The following is a 21,461-nucleotide window of genomic DNA, read 5'->3' on the forward strand; positions in this document are numbered from 1 at the left end:
GATGGAGCTGGAACCGGACAACCTGCACCTAACCACTCGAGCAGAGGTTCAACTCGGTATGATGTTGGCCGATTCATTCCTCCAGACCCGGTCAAGCCCCCCTTGAGAATAATGCCTCCCGAAGATTTTGTAAATTACGTCAGCGACCTTCCCCACAATCCCCCTGTAATTAGTTCTTTGATTCTTAGCGAGGAGAAAAAATTTGAAATATAAATATCAGTTGAGGGATACATTACAAGGGAGGCATTCGGCTTTCCCAATTGCGTCTTGCATTTGGTGGGAGTGTCGGGCCACTTCTACGCATTTAGTGGCTCCAACGATCTTTGAGTTGGTCTAATCTCGACTAATTTTTCATAAACCAAAATACATTATTTTTATGATTCAATCCCACAATCTTTTAGCATTTTGAATACCCTTTATATCAATATAAAGTTGGCTTCGTTCCAGTTTAATGTTGATGTGATTCAAGGATTTTTCCAATATAGGTTATTTTTCGACAGGTTGAGGGTAAAATAATCATATCTTTTGACGTATAAACAATTTGGGAGTCAAACTAGTTTGGTTAATTAGAAAGTAGGATAGACAAGTTTTCCAACGGCTCAAACCACGTGCAAATCGGAGTTTGGGAGTGCCCGTGACAAGGTCGCAAAGTTTTGTTAGTTTTAAAATTTCAATGTCGCGCCTGGGCGCAATAGAATGCGCCTGGGGCGCATGCATTTGCGCCTGGGGCGCATTGAAACTCGAAAATTGTTCAAACTTTGTGGGTTTATTCCAGATACTCCCGAACTCCGATTTTTGCAAGGTTGGAACTGTTGTATAGCTTGTTGAGTGTAACTTCTAACCCAAGTAGTTTAAATCTTAAACTATTTGTACATTAAACAATATGACCAATTTACCCTCAGAGAGTTGAATTGGCCTACTTTCGACCAACTATTCGTAACCCAAAATCTATTATTTTTATGGTTCAATTCCATCATCCTTTAGTACTTTGAATACCCTCTATATCGATATAAAATAGGTTTAGGTCCAATTTAAAGTTAGTGTGATTCAAGAATTTTTCCAAAATATTTTGTTTTTCGCCTTCTTGAGAGCAAAATAGTCATATCTTTTGATTTACAAATAGTTTTGGTGTCAAACTAATATGGTTAGAAAGTAGGATAGATGAGCTTTTTAACGTTTCAAACCACGCACAAATCGGAGTTCAGAAGTGTCTGGGACAAACCTGCAAAATTTGAGGAATTTGTGGAGCTTTGTGCGCCCCAGGCGCACTTCATTGCTCCCTAGGCGCATCATCAAAATTTCAAAATTGACCAAATTTTGCGGTCTTGGCACAGACACTCCCGAACTCCGTTTTTGCAAGGTTAGAATCGTTAAAACCGTGCTGGAATTGGATCGATCCGGAGGGATAGCAACTAGCATGGCTCCATGTGGATAACATCCCAAAAAATATATACGCTTGGATTCGTATATGGACAATGCATTATGCAACATCTCATAAAGACTACTATTAGACTTGTTTAAACCTAAAAACATGCCCGAAATACTTAATCACTTGAAACTTGCCTTGTGAAATAAAATGCTGGCTTTGAATGATACCCCGCAACTATGAATACTTAACCGGATGATGATGTTGTGCGTGACCTCCAATCCTGTATGGCGGAACGTAATGTATGATTTTGAATAAGCACTTTATGCTGCAACCTAAGTTTTGTTACCGGCGATAAACCGTATCTCTCAAGCCACGCTTTGATGGCTTTGTGCTCGTATGTAAAACCATCAGCGGCAATGTATGGATCCTCCATTACTTCCTGAATTAGCCATGGAATAATGCACACAGAGAAATTTAGAAAATGAGATGCAACCAATGTAAGGCTGTGTTTGGATCGGTTTTGTGAAGGGAATCTAAAAGGCAAGCAAACAAGGACATAACAAAGCAAAGGGCTACCCAATGTACGAGACTCACTTACTCCAGGTCTGGGAAGGGTTGGACTTACGCAACTGTACCCCTGCAACTGCAAGATTGATTTGTTTGGTTCCCCTATCATTTTCCTATCCCTAAGTGATCCCTCCACAAAAACCATGATTCGAAACCATGCATTTGCACACGCAAAATAATGTATTTATGAGATATTTTGAAAAAAGTTAACACCAATTTTTTCTTCTCAATGAGATCTCTAAATTGGTGTAAAATTTGTCAAAAAAAATTTCTTGCCAATACATAATTTTCTGCATGCAAAATGCATGGTTCTCCAAAAGGGGAAGCAATTCGAGACGGATGGAGTGTCTTAGCACTAGGAGAGCAGAATTGAGAGTGCATCGGAGATGCTCATATGGAGTTTCAATTTTCACCTGAAGTATTGGGCAGAAGTGGTGGTTAGGTGGTTGAATACTATTCCTTTTTAGCCTTAAAGTACCATCTTCCATATCAGCAAGTTTCTTCAAAAGCGGCAACACTTCAGTTTCAAGATCGGGCCTATCTCTGCATCGAAGTTCGGAGCATTTCAGGGCCATTTGAGCCATCTCCTCTGTTTCGGCAAGTGGCCAATCCGGTATAGACTTATCCAATATATCATAGAGCGAACCATTGGAAATTGCATTTTTAAATTTCAACAAAAGCCCATTGGGAGGTTGTGCAACGAGCAATTGGAGCACAATGATTCCAAAAGCATATAGATCAGATTTAGGTCGGACAGTTCCAGTTCTTTGATACTCTGGATCCATATAGTGAAGACTGCCACATATAACAGAGTCCCTATATTCTGTGACATCATCTGGCGCAACATTTGATACGAGTTTAGCCAACCCCACATCACCAATTTTGCTCACATAATTTCTGTCCAGAAATATATTTCCCGGTTTTAGATCTCGATGAATAGTAGGGTCTGGTTTTGTGTTGTGTAAAAATGCAAGTCCACAAGCTACTTCAAATGCTATCCGGAATCGAACAAACCAAGGAAGAGGATGCCTGCTGCTTTGGCAGGAAACAAAATCTTCTAGGCTTCCATTTTCCATATATTCAAATACTAAGCAACCAATCTCTGGACAGGCTCCAAGCAGTAAAACAATGTTTGGGTGGTGCAACTGGCTAAGAACTTCAATCTGAAAATAATTGACCGAGGATAGCAAAAACCATTGCCACAGCAGTCAGAACAACTAAAGTGGTCAGAAAATTTTTAGTGCAGTGATAAGCAAAAATGTAAACAATGGACATGTTAAGCTAAAGTAAGTTCACGAATATTCGTATTTTTATGTTTCAAACAAGTAAATTCAGCTAGGACAAGATAAATCTACATTGTGGCCAAGGGTGTTTACACAAGCATGCACAACCGAATATTTTGTGAATATTTTGAGTTAATAGTCATCTGCACATTATAAACAATATAACACAGTTAATTAAGAATTTTGTTTTATATTGAATGTAGCGTCGACTAAATTAGGTTAGGTACACAATTAAAACTTCACCTTTCGTAAGTTCTAAAAAAAGACTTTGAACTTAATCAAATGATCATGCTAATAAAAAAGAAAAGCCTCAAGCAAGCATGGGAACTTGAATGAATACAGAAGAAAGAAATCAAGTAAAGAAAAAACCTCCGTCAGAAATTCCTTTTCCTTCTCCAATGCATCGGAACGTAGAACTTTGACAGCTACTAGGGTTTTATCGAGGTCACATCTGTATACTTTCCCGTATGATCCTTCACCAATCATCTTAGTCTCAGAGAAGGTATCGGTAGCTATCTCTATTTCATCCCTTGTGTACCTTCTGTACCTTCGGTCATTTGACAGGAGCGCATCGATAGTTTTCTTTTTCTCCACAGATTCTTTGAGTGCATTAGATTCTGCTATTTGCCTTTCATAAGTCTCTTTAGCAAGCAGATTTCTTGCAATCTCAATCTCCTTCACGGCTTCCAAATGCTTCCTTTTCACTTCTGCAAGAATTTTCTTATAAACTTCTTCTCTTTGCAATGCGGTATTTACTTGTCTTTCTTCTTCAAGGCATTTAGAAGAAAGAAAGTGAACCTGTGCAATGGAGCATCAATAACAGTGGTCTAGCGTAATATAGAACACGAGACAACCTATGTTTTATCACTTGTCTTTATCTTCAAGGTTCATTGAGTGTTCACATTTTCTACCTAAATGAAGGAGAGACATTCACTATATTGAAGGCTAACCTCATTTTGCGCTTGGACTAGGTCTTCAAAAGCTCGATTGTACATGCCAACAGTGTTCATTAATTCTATACGCAGTTGTTCTTCCTCAGCCTGCACATCCGACTATAGAAAAATATGCAAACGTCAGCACAGACTAGTCATCGTCACATAGCAAAGTGTACAAAGAAAGTAACTAATATATGGTATCACACAACGTACGTAACAACAGGCAGAAAAACCAACACAATTCACCTTTTTTGTTTGTGTAGAAGCCACAGAATGACATTCATTTACTGACTCAACTTCTAGCATACTAGTTCCTGAGTTTCGATGATTTCTTTCTCTGAGTGAACCAGAATTGTTGGGATACCTCTCTTGTGCAATTGCTATAGAATTCAAGGAACTAACATCTGACACATATGACACTGTGTCGTTATCTTCACAATCCTCTGAGGAAGAAGAATGGCAACCATTTAGTTCTAGACACTGTTGATCTACCTCAGCCTGCATGTCCGACTGCAGAAAAATTGGCGTCCCAAATGTTAGCACAGACTGGTCAACCATCACATAGAAATGTGTAAACAGTAAGTAATTTGACTGATGATACCACGCAACATATGTAACAGCATGCGGAACAACCGAAACAATTTTACCTGCTTTGTTTCTGTGGAAGACACAGAAGGACATTCATTTACTTCCTCAATTTCTATATTTCCCGAGTTTTGATGATTTCTTTCTTCGAGTGAACCAGAATGGTTGGACCTATGTGAATTAGAGCGACTAAGTTCTGACACAGATGACGCTGTATCAGTAGCTCCACAATCCACTAATGACAAATAATGGCCACTGTTTGACTTATAGATGTGAAGAGAATTGCGCTCTCCCCAGTTAAAGCACCATTGGCTAGCGTTGTTCTCTGCAAAATAGAGGCAGGGAAATTACCATGACAAGGCAAAAGAAACAACTAAGTACATGGAGGCTATCACCATTGAAGAGTAATTGTTTTCAACATACCACCAGTTGACAAGGGGGCAGCAGAAGTTGTGAGGAGTCTGTGTTTTGTCACAATGTAAACATTGCAGGCTTCAGGAGCATTTTTTAGGACTGCTGATGGCAGGGTAGAATCTTTTTGCTTCCTGACCATTAAATTAAACAGAAAGAGAGTGACATGAAGTTCAACAGATGGAAGAACCAGATGTAAATCATAAAAGGTTGACGTAAAGGCTAACAGATCAAAATTATTGGAGCATATATAAGATGCCACTTCAAACGACTGGCCAAACCATTTGCATATATAGGACCACTGACCACATGATAGATACACTGGTAAGAATAATACAAATACCCGTGAATTCTAGCAATAAAACCTTGCTGTAGTATTCTCCAGGAAAAGAACAAAAATCTGATAAACTAGAGGTCTCGAACATGCAAGTAAACAAATGCCATCAGAAAATCGCCAACTAGAAGGAGGACATAGAATGGGTAAATGCAAAACTTATTCAATACTTTTGACATACCTCGTGATAAAACTGGAACTGCAAGAGCCCAACACTAAACTACTTACACCGGAGTCAGTAACATATTTAAGAAGTGCTGACGCAAGATTGTCACCTTCCAGCACCAAAGTTTCAGTCTAGAAAAGCAGTATTCGATATTATACTTCAACGTGAACTCAATATTATTCGAAAGACAATCAAGAATTGCAAAACATAACCGAAAGGAAAAGAAACTTACCTTTCTTCTTTTGCATAGTTTCTTAAATGGTAAAAATATCTCCTGAAAACCAAGTTTTGTGTCCTTTATATACATTTCCACCACATTGGCATCCAGTTGCTCAATGGGGATAGTGTCCCCGGCTGCAGAATATCGCAATGCCCACATGAGGACATGATAAGTAGATGAAAGTAACACAGCAAGCATTGCTGAAAAATGAGAGACCAATTATAGCCTTGGAGGCATTTAAACAGATTGCATTTTGATTCGGAGGACAAAAGACAACACAAACATAATGATGTTCTTGTTGCATTAAACTATCAAGTTAACATTGTGAGTTAAACAGCTTGCGTTTTGGGGGAAGATTCCTATTTCTTGACCAAACAGTTCCTTTTTGTTGGTGCCAAAAAGTGCACCTAGCTCGATTGTGATCCCTATACATAAATTGGTTACCCCTACACGTGCAAGTCCAGAGTCACAAATGCTGGAGAGTATTAGACCATTTCCCCTATCGGTTACTTATTACCTCCGGAACTGGTAATGAGGCTGACTCTTCACCCATAGGGAATTAAGGAAATGCAGTTGCATTACAAGTTAGTCCCTCCTTTACATCCCAAAAGATTTCAAAAACCAGAGTTTATGTGTCTTTGTTTGTGTGAGAGATCGTCAGTTTCCACACAAAACTTCCACAATTAAGCATCACTTGGCACACCTTGAGTCTATTTGATTGCCCTCAAAGCTCGGAAAATTAGAAGATTAAGGACAAAATCAATTTTTATGCTCCATTCGGATGATGTGCATTTTTAAGTGAAAGCATTTTTACTTTCAATTTCAGCAAAAATATACTAAGAGGTTTGACTATAGGTTGCTTATAAAACTAGAGTGGGAGGTGAATATGTATAATCACAATAGAAAGGATGCCCACTTGCCCAGGGCACAAGGCTTCTACAATTGCAGTGCACGAGCCTCTCAAAGATGCATATAATCACAATAGAAAGGCCACCCAGTGCACGAGTCTCCTACTGTTGCAGTGCAAGAGCCTCCCACAAATGGAGAGGCTATTTTTGAACCCGTGACCAAGTCACGTTGTATAATCACTAACATTCTGTACATGTACATACAAGTTTTGCAATCCTTCAATGCCAGGGACTTTAAATCACTTCAATCAATTCAAATAGTTAATTCTACAGTAACGAAGTTTCCAAACTCCTCAATGTCGAAATAAATATGTTAGAGCATCTCCAACTCTTGTCCTTTTAGAGCATCTCCAACTCTTGTCCTTTTATCACTTCAACTCGACGTTTGAGCAAAAACACATCAAAACTAAAAGGCTTGCCTCAAGAGGTCACGAGTTCAAATTCCACGAACGCCAACCATCCCAAACTTTTGAGTCCGTACAGATTTGTCTGGTTTTTAACTTCAAGGCCGCGGAACGGAATTAGTCGAGGTGCACGCAAGGTGCCTGGACATCTGGTTAGCCCTTGAAGTACATACACGTTGATACATATACACTTATATACATCCCTATTAATAAAAATAGAAATAAAAATGTCCTTTGTATATTAGTAAGAGATAAAGAAGAAATAATTACATGGAGTGGGAATTGAAGTGATGGTAGGCACGACGTGAACTAGGACGAAACGAGTGGCGTTAGGCATGAGATTCTCGACCGCCCACCTGACAGCTCGACGGCTTCCGTTGCCCCCGAGGCTGCCGCCGCCACCTTTGACGGCCACCGCCACGGTTGTCATCGCCGGCCAAGTATGGTAACTGTCCGCGCTCACATCGACGTGAGATGCGCGCAACTTGTTTTATCGATAACTCGGTTCCCAAGCCAGCTTACATGTAAAATGAGGTGCGCAAGCTTGTTCGGTTCCCCAAAGTTAACAGCTGAGTTATACGAGTAAAACAAAATCACTTACTCCAAGAATCGTGGCTTTGAAGCTGGAGAGAGGTGAATACGTATATAATAATGAGAGAGAGAGAGAGAGAGAGAGAGAGAGAGAGAGAGAGAATATTACTATGAGAGAGAGAGAGAGAGAGAGAGAGAGAGAGAGAATAATTGTACTGTACAAAAGGGTGGGTTTAGAGTTGTTGCCGGCTTGAAGCCCACCTATGATGATCAAGGTCCAGTCGCGTGCAGTTGATTCAGAAAATGATCGAGACCGTTCATATTGTATTACTTGTCGAAAAGAACATCCATACCGAAAATTAATTTGATCGGACCTCATTTTGTACATGAGCTAATTGAGTTTGCGGAGGAAGAAAAAAATAAATTGTTTGACGTGTCGAACAATATTTTTCCCTTATTTTAGCACGAACTCAATTTGTTCATGTGCAAATGAAATCTAATCGAATTGAGTTTTGACGTGGATATTATACTCGACAAATTATACAAAATAAACGATTTGAGCAATCAGGAGGCCAACAAAAAAAACTGAAAATAAGAGGGAACTGGACCGTAGGCGCAGTGAATTGGAACTCAGTCCCAAGTATACCCTCCCTGGGACCCACGGTCTCTCTCTCTAAAATCTATACGTCTAATAAAACCAAAATTTCCATGCTCCTGGAGTTCATTTTTAAAAAAAGGGTTAAATTTTCACAAAACGAAGTCAAATTTAGTTTTTTTTTTTTTTTTGCTCGGTCAAATTTAGTTATTTGTTAATAAAATTCCGACCGCCTGAGTATGAAATAATATTTATAAAATTTAATAGCATGAACGGAGAATATTTCGTTAGATCTGCAACAATAAATAATGTAATATCACATACATCATCGTTTGCGGAATTCAAAAAAAGAAAAATTGTTTTGAATTTTGACTGCGTCAATATAAAATTCTACTCCCTCCACCCCACTTTTGTTGTGCATATTTTTTTTTTTGAACGTCTCAAAAAATTGTTTATATCTTTTAATTTATAATATTTTATATATTTAATAGGAATTTTATTTGATAGATCTCAATTAATTTTTTTAAACAAAATTTTTGAAATCATAAAAAATATTATTATAGATTGTCAAATATAAATATTTTTTTGTGAGGTGTCAAAAAAAAAACAGGCACAACAAAAAATGGGACAGAAGGAGTACTAAGAAAGCTTAGTGGCATTAATGAACTAAACCACACGATTTGTGGCACCCACAATAATGACTAATAAAATATTATATGTCATATTCCTATTATAATATAACACGATTGAGACCTATAAGGTATAATAATTAGCATTCAAAATTTAGAGTCTGCCGTCCCAATGACTTCATCAACAGTACTTTGAATCTATACATATAACAAAAACGGGAATATTAATTTGATTGTAATTGACGGACTTGAGAAAAAATTAACTTTAGTTAGTTGTCGGTGAAATTCCAATTGCGTAAACATAAAAGCAATATTTGAAAAGTTTAAACAATACTTCGAACAAGGCTCAACGGAGGGTCTGTCTGCAAGCGGTTCGAAAACAAGAAATGGAAGAGAAGACCGGTGCCGGAGGAATAGAGGGGTATAAGGTTAAGCGGAGTCAAAAGAAAACAATCAATAATGCATTATTACATTTTCGGTCTTTGGCACATTTCAGGGAAAAAAAAAAAAGCTAAGTTCAATTAATTGTTAGCTGAATTTCTACTACGTGAATATGAATTCTATTAAAAAAGCTTAACAGCATTAATGTTAATTAGGGTCCGCACGAATACAAAAATGGGAAAATAGTTTTCATTGCGGAATTCAGCAAAATTACATTAAATTATTCTTAATAGAAATTCAACCTCGTAAATATAAAAGAAAACATTTGAAAGGCATTATATACTATTAATAAAGTAGGTACTATAGGACCAACAAAATGCAATATTACACACATCGTCTCTTTCGGACTTCAAAAAAAATATGTTTAAATACTTAATTAAATCAATTATTAATAGAATTTCGACCTCACAAATATTAATACTATTAAAAATCTTTGCGCTTGGGATAATGACGTAGCTACTGAGGAAATAACCGAGGCGTGTGAATTGCTGCTTGGAAAAAATCTTACTGGCACTAATGAACTGGCCCGTTGGCCCGTGAGGTCCACAATAATAAACAATACTGCATACTAGTATATGCATGTCTTATGATATGACCGAGACCCATAAGATATAATTAGCATTTAAAGACTAGAGGCCCTGTGGGCCCGATGGCATCAAAATATAAAAGAAATAGTTGGTTTCATAAAATAAAACTGAAGTTCAAAAAAATAAAATAAAATGAAACTGGAACTGGAACTCACGAATTAATTAATTTTAGGACCAATGCAAATGAATCAAAAGAACTTGGAAAATCTACTAATAAAATTCAGTTGCCGTCGGCAAAAAGTGAATGACATTCAATGATTGGAGAAATTGAATTTAACAAAATATTTGGCAGGTTTAGACCATTTTCACGGGCGCTGGAGATACAGGTGGTATCAGAGTACAACTTTGATCTAGGGGGCCACTTCTAAGGTCTAGTACGAGCCTGATAATGTGTTGTATAGAGCTAAATACCACAACATAGCCATCAAGAGGGCAAGTTGTTGAGCCCATGCAACAAGGACGTGGCATCGTATGTACAAAGATTGTGAAAGTGATGTAATATATAATATTGGCTTGCGACAAGCTACTATATGACTCGAGATTAACCTTTTGAGCCATGTGATTAGGCTAAGTCAGTGGGTGCGGTTCTTAGCACATGCACACATGCCCGGGACTAGTAAGAAAAAAAATTTGTATTGTTTTGAGTTATAAGATGAGATATTTTTTTTTCCCTTTGAACGGCATGAGATTGTGTTCTTCTAAGAGTTCTTAAAAAATAAGCATTTAGTTTTTGAAAATTAGAGTTCTTAAAAATAATATATTTATGAAAATTACAAATAAATACTTATTTTTGAAGAACCCTTACCGGAATAAGACCGAATGATGAAATAGGCACTTAGCTAAATACACGTAACTCGGACTATGAAAATAGGCATTTAGCTTAGAAAATACAGGTAACTCCAACGGTGCTCGTCACAAATGCAACTCGCAGCGTCTTCAATTCGGTCCTGGTATAAATATGATTGCACAGGAAATAATTAGCCCCGTTTCAGATTGGGTCCTTAAAAAATAAGTACTTATTTATAATTTTCAAGCTTAAAAATAATAGGCTTATTGAAATCAAAAAATATGCAATATGAATCTTGTTTGATAGATTTCGATGAGACCTATCAAACCCTGCAAAAAAAATATTAAAGAATTATTTTTGTTAGTCCATTATTTTTAAGTTTAAAAATATGTCTTTATTTTTTAAGTACTTATTTAAGAAAGTGGAACGAGGATCCTACCATTCAACTTTTCAGTCACTATAATCTTGGCATAAGAATATTGACTATTTTACGAAAGGAAAAAAAAAAAGCTAGAAACACAGTAATCTATATAGCTTTAATTAATTAGAAACCTGCAAAAAAACGAGGAACTAAGAGAGAACTTACGTGGCTTGAAAATTTCTTTGTTTTAAATTATTCAGTTTTGCAAGTTAGAAAAAGAAAGAAAATTGTAAATTGAAATATATAAATTTCTTTGCTTTTTCCCTTGTAAATTGTAAATTGAAATATACAATCCATGCTCCGGTAAGGGTTCTTAAAAAATAAGTACTTATTTATAATTTTCAAACTTAAAAATATGTATGTACGAAAATAATTTTTTGATTTCCCTTGTAAATTGAAACATACAATCCATGTTCCGGTAAGGGTTCTTAAAAAATATATAAGTACTTATTTGTAATTTTTAAACTTAAAATAATGTATTTACGAAAATAATTTTTTGATATTTTTTGCACCGTTCAAAAGATCTATCAAACAAGATGCATACTGCACACAAAAAATTCAATATTATTATTTTTAAATTTGAAAATTACAAAAATGGCATAATCCTGGCTCATCATTTTCAGAATCTAGAATGTTTCTTTTTTTATGAGTTTGGAACCAATGGCAATTTTGTCTTGTAGAGCTTGCCATAGAAACACCTCAACTTAAATTAAATGGCCGGCAAATGTATACTATAGCAACGAATAGTGGCAAATTGTTATATTAATTATTGCATGCAATGTTGCTAAGAACTAACATTAGAGCTCCGATTGTTTCGATGTAAAATGTTTTACAATATAAAATATTTTCTATGCAAAATATTTTTTCAGAAAACAAATTTCAAATTTTTATTTTTCAGTGTTTGGTTGGCACTGAAAAATATTTTTAGAAATCAACAAAATAGCGTAGAGAGAGGGAGGGGGACTTAAATGGTGGAGAGATCTGAGAATATTGGAATTGAACGTGGGTCAGGACTGACGATCGATCGAGGAAACTGAGCAGTAAGAATTGCAGTAGAAGGCTGTAGGTTCATTTCGGAAAATAACTTACGGAAGATTTAAAGATAAGTCATTTTCATCCAATTGATGGAAAATATTTTACATGTAAAATGTTCTCCTAATTTTTTATACAACCAAACACCGGAAAATATGTAAAACATTTTATCGGAAAATATTTTACGCCCAAACAAACAAAGCCTAGGTATAATGTGCATATTGTTAAAAAAAATTCTCCAACATTTGGTCCCCACATGTATCGACGTGCACAAAATATTATTTGGAATAGTTATTTCTACGTAAAACAATTGTTACATGTAAAATAGCCTCACGAATTTTATTTTCTGCTGCATAGGAGAAATTTTAAGTTCCAAGAGCAATGGGCTGGGTTAAATATATTGTGCGGGCAAGACTGGTGTTTTCACATGCGCGCAGGAAGGCCGAGGTCCAGGAAGGTTCTGACTTCTGAGATGTCATTGCAAGAGATTTCACGGTGAAGTAAGGACGGCGCGCGTAATTGCAAAGCTGGCCCTGAGTTGAAGTTCGAAGCGCATGCGCCACTTTAGCTCCCAAAAATATACAAATTTTAGGAGTTCCTCTCTCTCCTCTCCCTCTCTCTCTCTCTGATTGGCAAACAAATAAATATACTAAAACTCGACAACAGGTATATCGAGAAATCAAAAACATAAAACATCCACTATCGAAATGTTGATGGCAAAATGAACAAGATAAATCTAATTACTTTTTTTTTTTTTGATAGACAACAAAATTTTATTAAGAACTCGACAAAGAGTATATCGAGGAAAGACCCAATACAGACCACGAAGAAGAGGTACTGTTTAGGCTTGAAGAAAATACATTCAATGAACATTGAATGGTTTCAAACACGGAGATTAAACATTCCAGTAACATCCTCAATAGATCATGAACTCCACAAAAGATCTTCCACACTAGTTCAGTAGATTTCAGCTCATTTCCTTTAGCAACAGTGCCGCAAAAACAATACTCCCAATTGATCATGAAATCCCAGCAAAACTGCATTCATCTCAGTTCCATTAGAAACAAATGCAACAAAAGCATTCCAAACTGATTTTCAACACGATTCATCAATATTGCACCAATAGTTCAGCTTATGATCCAGCCATATCCAACAGCAAAAGGAGCATCAGCAGTTGGAAAATAACTAAACATGCTCAGAACGTCGAAAACGCTCTCCCATCGTTGGGAGTTGGAAAGAGAGAAAAGCCCACTCCCGCAGAAAATAACATTTTTGCCTCAACAAAAATGCTAGAGACACATCGGGTGTGGCAAGCGGACCCCACCTATATGTGAGAGGGATGTGGCTGAGGTATGTCACACCTAATGCATTCCTAGCACCTCTCTTGCCTCAATTCAGAGAAGGCCCACACTTGACTAATACTCTTAGCCCTCCAAATCTGAGGAGTTGAAAGAGTATCAGCTCTCATTGATCTTACGAGTCCTCCATAGCATTTATAGGAATTAAGAAGAGGACTATCCTTCGAGTAGACCCTCTTAGCCCTCCCAAAGATGGAAGTTGAAAAGAGGGAAAATTCCACACCTGTTTCATTAGCAATCCACAGCAGCACTAGAACCTCGGCATCACATCGATAAACCTAACTACATTACAACACCGGAAAAGCCCCTCTTACGACTTTGATACCCCTCATAACTGTCCAAAAAAGAAAAAGGGTCATTTTTTTTTTACAGTCTTGCAAATGTCAGCCCACTGGATTGACGAAAAGTACATTAGAAGACAAACAAAACACGTATTTCTGTGTATTTTTTGCACTCTTTAATACACATTCACACACTTATTATTGTCAACCCATTTGGCTGATTTTAGAATTTTCCTTTTTTTTAACATGTGAGATTTTTGCTCTTTTAGTCATTTCAATTTGGTTGGTGGATGTAAACCACTTTTCCTCCGGAAATAAGTTACTCCAATTTCATGTAACGAAACACCGGAAATTGGTATTAAAAAAAATCAGTAATTCAAAGTGTTCTGAGTCAGCTTGCGCGCACTTCGAACTAATTCCTACAGCCCCTTCCACAATCGTTTCACACTCTTACACACAGGGTGAGATGGCCTCAAGTATTGTTGGCAAGAAGAATCAAACTTGAGAACTTAGGATAGAGCAAAGAAGTTATAATTGGTAAATTATTGTCTCAGAAAAATATTTTATGCCCAAACAAAATGAGTTTCGATTATATAGAAGTATTTAACATGCAATCAACCTTCATATCCAAAGATATATACCCTGCATACGCATAAGAATTATCAGAGTTAATGCGAGAGAGAGAGCGAGAGAGAGAGAGAGAACAGAAAGTACTTTCAATGGATACGATGCATGGCTGGATCCAATATACTTGGAAGCAATTTTAAGTGCAACGACTAATTGCATGAATTTCCATGGCTGCACTAATTTTCAATTGAAAATTGCGTTGTAACCGACGACTGATCTTCCTCTTATCAGCAGACCAACTTAAAAATAATCCTACAATCCACTGGCCGTTTAAAGTATGATCAAAGCCCTGTATGGATTTTCTACAATATATAGTAGGTAATACTGACGAGGTTTTGAACCTAATAGCCAAGAAAGATCATCTACCTAGCTAGCTGATAAAAAAAAAAAAAATCAAGTGCCTAAAATTCAGACCCTTGATCAATAGACCATCTTGAGGATTGGATGATATTGTTAGAAAAATGAAATTGGCAAGAAGTTTGCTTTTGTTTATGTGTATAAACCGTAAACCTAGATGGCATGCATTTATATAAGGTTTTAAGATTTTGTGACTAAAAAACATAAACAAATAAGGAAAACATGCATAACAAATAAATAAACCGAGACTAGGAAACATGAATAATAATCTAGATAATTAAATCAGTAACATAATTAGAAAACCTAGTAACATTGTGACATGGTAATTTCTAATATTTTGATGCCGGCCAGATATCTTCATGATAATAACCACCCAAAATACTTGTCAACATGTGGCCGGGTGGCTCCACTAGGGCTTGAAAGGGTTCAAGCGAACCCCCTGGATTCTAAAAATTAAATGTACTAAAATTAATTTTATATTTTTTTTTGGTATAATTTGATATTTTTCTCTTCTATTGTTGGCACTAGATCAGTCGTGCAAAGCAGGGTAGATGAAAATTTACTGAAATTTGTGAGTAAATAGATCACATAGCTCAACAAAATAAAATAAATTAGGCTAGTTAAATCTTAAGGCAAAATAAATATATATAGTGTTTTGTATGTAAAAGAAATTTAATACGTTTTTGTCACCGCTGCGTTAAAATCCCGCAGCCGCCGCTGAATTGTATTTACAATTTTCAAAGTCCAGTAGGGGGCTGAGACCGTGGAAAAAAGAAAAAGAACAGGAAAAAGGAAGCAAGTCTATTACATGCTTGGTGTTTCTGTGTGTGCTTCAACATCACAGAGAGAGAGAGAGAGTGGTGGTGCGTGACAGATAGAGAGTGAGCACGCAGAGCTTCAAGCATGGAGCTTCCATGAAAGAAAGACTATGTGTGCTCACTCTCTTCTGTCACCTTCCACTGAAAATACCCCCCATGCCACCTGTTGCAACCTTCTCCAGCTGGTATTCTCTCTGCAACCCAATAAGCTAGCCTATCTATCTTCTTAATCATAGATTATTCTCTCTACTACTAATATGAATGAATGAATAGAGAAAGCTTGATTTGATTTGAGTTAAGAAGTGAGGGTTTCTTGTAGCTTTATAGGGCACTGTACGGTGGTGTATGATTTGTCAACTACCGATGGGGGAATAGTATAATGTTATATTATCCATTCCTACTTAAATAAAACTAGAAAGATTATTGATACCCCTAGCCACCAATAGCATGAGATCAAATCTTCTGTATCAAAAAAGTGTTTATTTATACCTCTATTCTTGGGCAATTTTTGCTGCGCATGCATGGATTGCGCAATAGTCTCTTTCCGAGAAGTCTTTTGTGCAATCTTGCGGTTGACACTACACGAGAAAAGAGAGATACAGACACTTTTAGATGGTGGTAACCTTAGGTGCAATAAGCGGTCACATAATGAGAATGGAATATGTAACTGGTCTCTATTGCATGTTCCAGTTAATTACTGGCCATGAAAAGTAAAAGAAACTTCGAACTTTTTCCAAACTCAGTTGTTCTTTTTTACTTCTTTGTAATTGGTTCGGATGAGCTTATATCCAATGAATGTGAAACTCTATGGTTCGGATTCTCATTACACACCAAATATATACAGTAGTTTGTTGAATACATTCATATCTCACACCAGTTCCGTTGTATATTTACCAAATGAAGAAAAAGTGCAAGTTACACGGACTATTGCATATAGCAAGTATCTATATCCTAAGAGTTTACGCGCGTCACCAATCGATCAAGTTTCCCCCGATCAGTTTCGTCCATTACCCAAACAAATTATGTCGTCCAAAACACTTTTGAGTGGCCCGGATGAAAAAAATGGACGAAACTACTCGGGTGAAAACTTGACCGGATCCAACCCCCCTATTTAGGTGCCCGGCCTGAACCCTCACCGAAGCGCGATCCAAATCAAATCAGGCCTCCACAAAACCCAACACAAGGGACACATCAAATGTTTCTGAAATCTCCCATGTTTAGTTAAGGCATTACATCCGAGGTCAAGGATCGAATATTGGTCCCCCAGCTGGGCCGATATTCTTCAAATTAAATACTCATCAAAGAAGAATAATCAAAGGTGAAAAGAAGCTTAATTATTATCTTTGTTAATTAACAAATTTTATAACCAGCCAATTAGCACTGGACAAAGTCTGGGGTGCTGTGGGCATTGGGAGATTTGTGCTTTGGCAGAATGGGGAAAAAGAGGCACAAAGTATATATGCTTTTGGATTAGTTAATTAGTAGTTGAGTTGAAACTGGACAATTAGAACCATCGAAATGTGGGCACCAATGGCTGCAAAAAGGATGGTTTGGATTGGAAGATCACGTCAGGCTTTTTTCCAAAATTCGCTGTTAATGGTAGAATAATTGGTTTGTATATTGTCGCTTGATATGATTCCAGTTTGATTAGATTATTCTTAGTTATGGCAATATTAGTTTAATCCTTTTGATAATAAGCGTTGTTCTATTCAGGGGCGGAGCTACATTGGGGCTCTCCCGAGCCTCTTGAGTTTTAAAATTTTTATTTTGTATACATCTGATTTTTGAATACTCAAGTATTTATAATTATTCGTGTATAGCTAGCTATTTATAATCTTAATAATTTTAATTTGATTTTGATAAAAAAAAATCAGTTATTTTACATTCTCATAAATAAAAAAGACTTCTCCCACATCGCTCATTTAAGTTTTTGTTAATATATTCTAGAGGCTACTTTACTTATTGCCAATTGGGTTTAGGTTGGAACTCTCCAAGAAATTTAACATCTTTCATAAATAACAAATAAACATGTAACTATTGAAGTAGCCTAAGGTAAAAAAAACAAAAAAAAACAAAACAAAACAAAATGATATTGGAAAGTAAAAATTTTATGATATAATAGGTATACGTTGCAAGAGGAGTAGAGTGCAGTTGATGCCCTTTTATACTCTCATGCACATCCCATGCACATGGACAGGGTTCAATTCGTAAGCACTAATTCCCCTCCTCAAATCCCTTATGATAGAGTATATTATGTTTAACAAATGATAAAAATAATAATAATAATAAATATACGTTCGAATAAAAAGTTCATATCTATTAAGTCAGCTCCCCTCGAGTCAGAATTTCTTGCTCCGCGGCCGATATTATATTATTATTCATCAAGAATCTGTTAAAAGGAAGGCATAATAAAGCCTGGGGCAACTTCCAACCATACATCAGAGTCTGGAACAAGGAAGGACATAAAATAAAGTCGGGGACAACTTCCAACCATACATCGGAGTCTAGAACAAAAGAGGCATGCCTAGCTAAATGATGGGCGACACAATTAGCAGAACGTCTAACATGGCTAAAGTCAAATCTTATTAGTTTGTAAAATGTGCAGCAATTAGGATAGAATTTGTCAATTTGTTGATATAACGGTATAACACATCACGTAGTATTTAAAATATGGTCACCAAAGTAGAGGTGATTGATTTTAGAGAGTTGATGATGAGCACATCGCGTGGTGTCTTTGTGTCGAGACTTAAAATTTCAACCCACATACTAACCATTTTAGACAGGAGGAGCTATTCTTTTCCATCCATCTCAACAACAATTTAACAAATATGGACTACGGCAATCACTTTGGGGCGATTGCAGTCACTGCCCTCTGGAGTCAATAGTCAAATATCCAACTGTGGATTGTCTGACTGCAGACAAGTAATATTTTTTACAGACTTAAATCTTAGATGGTGACCCTTGATAGATTGGTTAATTAATACTAACACTATCTAATTCATATCAAATGATTACGTAATACCTTCACTATACATACGTAATCCAATGTTCTATATATATATATATATAAAGAGGGTTAGGTCCCGTTCCAGAAACCTTCTTAAAAAATAAGCAGCTTATTTCATATTTTCAAACTCAAAAATAAAGTAAATAAAAAATATTTTTTTAATTCTTTTTGCATCGTATAAAAGATCTCATCGAGATCTTCCAAACAAGATCTATATTGCATATTTTTAGATTTTAGTAAGTCCATAATTTTGGAGTTTGAAATTGTCTTCTTAAAAAATAAGAACTTATTTTTTATTCCGGAACGGAGCCTTATTCAGGCCGGCTGGATTCCAGTTTTTTTTTTTTCTCGCCAGAAGAAACTTATTAATTTTTGAAAAATATCAACAAACCAATGGCACAATGCAAACACCACCCAACACCCAAAAAATTAACGAGGAAGACAAGACGACAACCAAAACAACAAGGACCAAAAGGAAAAATTATTTAAGCACCTCCAAACCTCATAACCCAACCAAAAAATGACTTCTGCTGCAGAGAAAATCAAACCAAAACCGAAGCAACCTGCACCAAAACACAGCCAACACCGATCCCCTCTGCTAAAATTGTCCTGAACCAATAAAAAAAATACCAAAACCGAAAAAATATAATCGCACCATACTCTCAAGACCTCAGGCCAAATAACAAGCAACGGAGACAAGTAGGATTAAAGCTCCAAAGAAATAGAGGCATCATTCTCCATAATAGCAAAATCACCATTTTCTAATTTAGCAATTCTATGATCAATTTTTTAATTTTTTTTAGCAATTTCACCTTCCTCCATTTCAGCAATTTTCCTCAAATAAAGCTCTTTCCCTTCTAAATCGTACTCCCATGTAGCAAAACGTACACTACTATACATCATCTTACGAGCTTGCTTAATTAAAATAGAGTTTCTGTTACGAATATCAAGGAATGATAAAGAATAAAAAGATACCTCCATATCTTGATTATTAAATTTGATTGCCTTTATCAAAGCAGTAAGAAGTTTCTTCTTTCTAATCTTCTTTTTTGATCTACTCAATATCCTTTCCAATTTTAAAACAGCTTCATGGATTGATCTCTCCCGTGAAATGTTAAGGTCTTCCTTTTTCTCTCTTTAACGACTGGTTCCAAAGGAGCTGATGTATCATCCATCGATACATCCATCATCCCATATATACCATAGAGAGGGTTATTCAGGCTGGACTTTCAGCTGTTGTGCTTCTCTGAGGCTCCATTTGGATGGATGTGCATCTTAACTATAGGAATTTGACCCTAATATTTATATCTTATCAAGAATTTCCTTTGGGTGTGGTTCTCGGGTGGCTTTTGCCGAAGCACCCATTGTTAGAATAAATGCATATACAAATAATATCGTGATCAAATCGTGATCTTGAGATTGTGATTTGATTGTAATTAGGATGATTTTCTTCCATAATTAATCAGCATGATTTTATTTCCATAGTTAGGCTCTCTCCTCTTGTATAAATAGAGGCTTCATTATATGGTTTCAAAAATCGAATTCAATATTTCTTCTTTCATAATTAACACCCATGATCCTTTTAATCTTTGTTATCATTTTTAAAGATTAATAAAATCTTCTTCTTTTTTTGCGATAAAAAAAGAATAGCTCAAACTAAAATTTCATACTGAGAATTGGTATTTCGACCTTGCGTTTGAGGGCTCTATCATGATTCATGATGGACGTGACAGAACCATTTCATGAATATTTATTTGCAAAATGTTCGTGTTAAAGATAATTGCTACTACAAGGATCTAAGTACTCTTTCATTCTAGTTTCACAAGTCATCTAGAACTAGACGTACATGTTCGATTCTCTTTATCAGTAACTCTTATGGTCACCTCACTTCACATATAAAATTGTGAAACGACTATGGGAAGGGACTGTAGGAATTAGTCTGAGGTGCGCACAAATTGGTCCGAGACACCTTATATTACCAAAGTAATGATTAAGTTTTCCTAATGAATAATGTGAAAGAACAAAAAAACGTCATCACTATATATATATATATATATATATATATATATATATTTTTTTTTATTTATTTTTTTTTTTTTTTGAACATGATAGAAATACGTCATCACTATTTGGTTTTCTTTTTTCTTTCTCTATGTTTTCTTTTGCTCTCTCTACCAGGTATAGCCGTATAGTTGTGGGTGCCCTATAAATCCCTACTCTTTCTTTCTTTGGTTCGACGATCAAGGACATCAGTACGTTTATACACATCTCAACTAATTCTTTCTTGGATTCGGTCAAAGGCAGGTCATCTACGCTGAGACTAAAGAATTCATAAGAAATTACATTCTTACGGTCCAACCAGAAGAGTCGAATTAATCCTGGTCAATTGTGTGATGAGGAAATCCACCAACCAACTGGACTCACCTCGGGGCTATATATCCCTACTCTTTCAAAAAAAAGAAAGTCCCTTTTCTCCTCTCCATGTAACTCAAAAAGTCCATTTTTCTCTATTGAAGCATCTTCATGGGAAGAAAAAAGAAAGAAAGAAACAGAATTCAACGTTTGTTCCGGCCGTATCCTTAATTATGCTCATACATGCATCTTGAAATGATTCCAAGATCGCAAGCAAGCGGTTTGGATGGCTTCAAATTCCTGTTCTAGAGGAGTTAATTAATTTGTTGAATATTCCCAACCTTCTTACTGGTTTGCTGTTAATTAGGACATTCTTTCTTCTAAGTAGGGCAAACAAATTGAGTACACATATATAAGGCATAGAATATGAATCAAAATGAACACACAACATTAGTC

At 36.2% G+C, this 21,461-nt stretch overlaps 1 protein-coding gene and 1 long non-coding RNA gene across 2 annotated transcripts; both read right to left on the bottom strand.

The window, feature by feature from the left end:
- Positions 1-1,428: 1,428 nt before the first annotated feature.
- On the bottom strand, positions 1,429-7,791 carry LOC131325395 (U-box domain-containing protein 34-like). Its single transcript, XM_058357644.1, has 10 exons — positions 7,453-7,791; positions 5,883-6,004; positions 5,666-5,781; positions 5,163-5,284; positions 4,802-5,064; positions 4,401-4,664; positions 4,170-4,271; positions 3,589-4,017; positions 2,350-3,099; positions 1,429-1,808 (listed from the first exon to the last, which is right to left on the bottom strand). The coding sequence occupies exons 1-10, from the start codon at positions 7,610-7,612 to the stop codon at positions 1,614-1,616; spliced, it is 2,523 nt and encodes an 840-aa protein (XP_058213627.1). The 5' UTR covers positions 7,613-7,791; the 3' UTR covers positions 1,429-1,613.
- Positions 7,792-12,940: 5,149 nt separating this feature from the next.
- On the bottom strand, positions 12,941-13,480 carry LOC131325396 (uncharacterized). Its single transcript, XR_009199678.1, has 2 exons — positions 13,295-13,480; positions 12,941-13,242 (listed from the first exon to the last, which is right to left on the bottom strand). It is a non-coding gene; the product is annotated as an uncharacterized LOC131325396 (long non-coding RNA).
- Between the last annotated feature and the right edge of the window lie 7,981 nt (positions 13,481-21,461).

Source organism: Rhododendron vialii, chromosome 5a (genome assembly GCF_030253575.1).
Source record: "Rhododendron vialii isolate Sample 1 chromosome 5a, ASM3025357v1".
Taxonomy (NCBI): domain Eukaryota; kingdom Viridiplantae; phylum Streptophyta; class Magnoliopsida; order Ericales; family Ericaceae; genus Rhododendron; species Rhododendron vialii.

Coding starts and splice junctions, on each gene's coding strand:
- LOC131325395 (XM_058357644.1), bottom strand. CDS start 7,612: ATGACAACCGTGGCGGTGGCCGTCAAAGGTGGCGGCGGCAGCCTCGGG. Junction 6,005..7,452: donor CACTTCAATTCCCACTCCAT/GTAATTATTTCT, acceptor GATATTCTGCAG/CCGGGGACACTATCCCCATT. Junction 5,065..5,162: donor TGCCCCCTTGTCAACTGGTG/GTATGTTGAAAA, acceptor TCTATTTTGCAG/AGAACAACGCTAGCCAATGG.